We start from the raw sequence: 4,003 nt of genomic DNA, 5'->3' as shown, positions 1-4,003 counted from the left end.
AATTAATTTCCATAGTTCAAACCCATCTGAAATTAACCGATCATAAAACATATCTTTGGTCCGACTCAGAAATAGTTTTAGCATGGTTAGAAAAACCACCCTATTGCTGGAAGACCTATGTATCTAACCGAATATCCCAAATTCTAGACTTAGTTGGCCCAGCAAAATGGCAACATGTTGCAAGTGCGGATAACCCAGCGGATCTTGGGACAAGAGGTTGCAAGCCACTGCACCTCACCAGCACTACACTCTGGTGGAATGGTCCAACATGGCTAACAGAATCACAGGAATTCTGGCCAAAGTCTCCCGCTCGTAATATAATACCGCCGGAAAGTCGGAAAATCGAAAATTTTCATATTACTCCAGAAGAGGATGATATTCTCCATCGATTTTCGTCATTTGCTAAAGCACTAAGAGTAGTCGCTTACATGCACAAATTCATTCAAAGACTTAAACTAAAAATTAAAGGAGCACCAAATGATCTTTGCGTACAACTAACGCATTCCGACTTGCAACATGCCAAGGTCAGTCTAATATTATATACACAAACTCGCTATTTCAGCAAAGAGAAATCAAAGTTGCTCGAAAAGCGACCTCTCGAAAAGGGAAGCTCACTTCTCGTCTTAAATCCATTCTTGGATTCTAAGGGATTAATAAGGGCAAATGGAAGATTGGCGAACTCCAGCCTTAGTTATAACGAACGACATCCCATCATTATTCCAGAGAAATCCCGTTTTACTTACCTATTTCTAGCATATCTGCACCATCTTACACTGCATGGTGAGCATCGCTTAATGCAACAAATGGTCCGTCAAGAATTTTATATGTATACCGCGACTAAAGCCACAAATCAAAAGGACGATTTTCATGTGTAAACCATGTACCATGTACAAACACAAAATGCGTACGCAGATCATGGCAGCTTTACCACCTGAACGCTGCAACTATGCTCTACCCTTTACCATCACTGGGGTTGATTTTGCTGGACCTTTCCAGATAAAGGCCTCCATGTTAAGGTCTTCTTCATTTAGAAAAGGGTATGTGGCTGTCTTTGTATGTTTTACGACAAAGGCAGTACACCTCGAGCTTTGTTCAGATCTGACTACTGCGGCTTTTCTTGCAGCATTTGCACGCTTTGTCGGACGACGCGGATTTCCTTCAAAAATAATGAGCGATAATGGGAAAAACTTTGTCGGAGCCCAAAGAGCAACAGAGAAAGAGTTTATAAACTTCATGAAAGAAGTCTCCCCTGAAATAGTTAACAAATATGCACCCCAAGGGATCGATTGGCAATTTATACCTCCATGTTCTCCACACATGGGCGGACTTTGGGAATCAGCAGTAAAAAGCTTTAAGTCCCATTTAAAGAAAACGGCTGGTAATCATAAATTCAATTATGAGGAGTTTACTACACTACTCACTCGTATTGAAGCCGTATTAAATTCAAGACCTATATCACCACTCTCGCAAGATCCCTCCGATTTCACAGCTCTTACACCAGGTCATTTCCTCAGAGGAGCTCCTCTTCTCGCCATACCTGAGACAGAAGGAGACTCACTCACTTTAATAAATCGATGGGAAAAATCAAGATTCTCCATCACGAATTCAGCCACAGATGGAAGGAAGACTATCTCAAAGATCTCCATAAGAGATATCGATGGAAAACGGCCCAGAAGGAAGCCAATGCAGGAGAATGCGTCATCATACAGGACGAATGCCTTCCTCCAACAGAATGGCGACTAGGCCGCATTGAAAAGGTTCATCGAGGATCAGATGGTCACATACGAGTAGTCGATGTTCGAACACAAACCGGCATATTAACTCGACCAGTTACCAAACTGTCCAAACGGCGAAGAACAACTTCAACCAAAACCGCAAAATAACTCGCAAAATTAATCGAAAAATAATAAAACAATTCCGCTAATTCGAAAATAACCCGCTTTATAATCCGTACATAAAAATAAATTCAAACAAGCGCGTTGAAGATCAACTTATTATACATATACATATGTATAGATATGTAGCTACAACAACTACATCATAAGATTATAAATAAAATCAATTTAATGCAATCTTATATTCCCATAGAAATGGACGTAGAGGAGACCCAAACCACCTCCAACACCGTAAGGTCCGAAATCGCTGTTCCCAAAGCGTCGGCTGCACCCGTTGCCGCTCCACGGACCAGGGTTATGCGACCACCGCCATCCACCGAAGCAGTCAGGGAGATGAGGGAAGAGCAGCTGTTGGAGCCACAGGGGCCTCCATGTTGCAGCCTGTGCCATCGCCCACACGCCCTGAAACGATGTACCATCTTTAAGAGCATGAAGCCCGCTCAACGAAAACAGGTTGCAAGAGCCCATGGGCATTGCATGACCTGCCTGGCAGATGACCACGCCACCATAGAGTGCTGGGCCGACGGCGCCTGTCAATATTGCCAGAGGCCCCATCACACTCTTTTTCATCGTTTTCCCCGCCGAGCCAATCCGTCGGAAAGTAGCACCAACACCCGTACCAGACCACGCATCGATGCTATCCGGCGACGTCGAAGCAGCCAATCAACGACAACACGTACACGGCCATCTCCGCCACGCCAGGCTCATTGCCAGCAACAACGACGCTCAACAGGGTTGAGCGCTGTACTTAACACACTGCAACAGCTGCAGCGGCTCCTAGCCGATTAACTCGCCTAGGGGGGCCGGGATGTTCACATGAGCTATGAGCATTCTGCAACATCACATCACCACACATCACGTCACGTCACAACACCTCATCACACACCAGCTCACAGCATACCCCAATACACACACACGCATCAAACACCGATCATTACTACAACACAACAACCATACGATTATTAACGAGACGACTCGTAATGTCAGCTAATATTCACCACCCAAACCATCAAAAGGGATTGATCCGACCGGGATTGCGCTCTTACCGTTTCACCCGTAAAGAAAGACAGTCGTCCGCGAAATTCAGTTTATCAACGTTTTATCTTTGCACTTGTGCTACCGCAATAATCACCGCAATTGGGTTTTAATAAACCCCCAAGTGACGGCAAGTGACGGGAGTGACGTGACGCAGCGAGTTCGCCAACCGTGTACCACCGTGGGTTTCGCAGAAAACCCAAAAAATGCATACATACATTTTTTTTTTTTTTATATATTAATTACAATTAATAAACCTTTATAAGGTGTGTGGAAATCAGTGCGTTTTATATACCTGAATATAAGATTGTCGAATTCTTCCAAATGCACTGTCGTTATGGCTTTATGTCAACTTCGGTAAGGTGAAAGAAGTAAAGGTAATTAACTTAAATATGTTAAATTAATGATTAAAAGCAACTCAATATCGACTGTTTAATGTGTATATACAAGAAAATCGATTATATACGTGAATATAAGATTGTCGAATTCTTCCAAATGCACTGCCGTTATGGCTGTATGTCAACTTCAGTAAGCAGAAGGAGGTAAATTAACTTAAATATGTTAAATTAATAATTTAAAGCAACTCAATATTGACTGCTAAATGTGTATATACAAGAAAATCGACTTTATACCTGAATATAAGAATGTTGAATTCTTCCAAATGCACTGCCGTTATGGCTTTATGTAAACTTCAGTAAGATGAAGAAGGTTCATTAACATAGATATGTTAAATTAATGATTTAAAGCAACTCAATATCGACTGCTGAATGTGTATATACAAGGAAATCGACTTTATACCTGAATAAGATTGTCGAGTTTTTCCAAATGCACTGCCGTTATGGCCTTATGTCACCTTCAGTGAGATGAAGAAGGTAAATTAATTTAAATATGTTAAATTAATGATTTAAAGCAACTCAGTATCGACTGCTAAATGTGTATATACAAGAAAATCGACTTTATACCTGAATATAAGATTGTCGGATTCTTCCAAATGCACTGCCGTTATGGCTTTATAACAACTTCAGTAAGATGAAGAAGGTAAATTAACTTAAATACATACATATGTTAAATTA

The 4,003-nt window shown here is 41.5% G+C and overlaps 1 protein-coding gene across 1 annotated transcript; it reads left to right on the top strand.

The window, feature by feature from the left end:
* The first annotated feature begins 2,067 nt into the window (after positions 1-2,067).
* Positions 2,068-2,922, top strand: LOC126754623 (uncharacterized). Its single transcript, XM_050466732.1, has one exon. It carries the CDS (start codon positions 2,091-2,093, stop codon positions 2,682-2,684), a length of 594 nt encoding a protein of 197 aa, XP_050322689.1. The 5' UTR covers positions 2,068-2,090; the 3' UTR covers positions 2,685-2,922.
* The last annotated feature ends 1,081 nt before the right edge of the window (positions 2,923-4,003 follow it).

Source organism: Bactrocera neohumeralis, chromosome 4 (assembly GCF_024586455.1).
Source record: "Bactrocera neohumeralis isolate Rockhampton chromosome 4, APGP_CSIRO_Bneo_wtdbg2-racon-allhic-juicebox.fasta_v2, whole genome shotgun sequence".
Classification (NCBI taxonomy): Eukaryota; Metazoa; Arthropoda; class Insecta; order Diptera; family Tephritidae; genus Bactrocera; species Bactrocera neohumeralis.
The sequence above is the reverse complement of the archived record's forward strand: the minus strand, read 5'-3'. Positions and strand labels throughout refer to the sequence as shown.

Bases quoted from the DNA above. Each gene is read 5' to 3' on its own strand.
- LOC126754623 (XM_050466732.1), top strand. From the start codon at position 2,091: ATGGACGTAGAGGAGACCCAAACCACCTCCAACACCGTAAGGTCCGAA.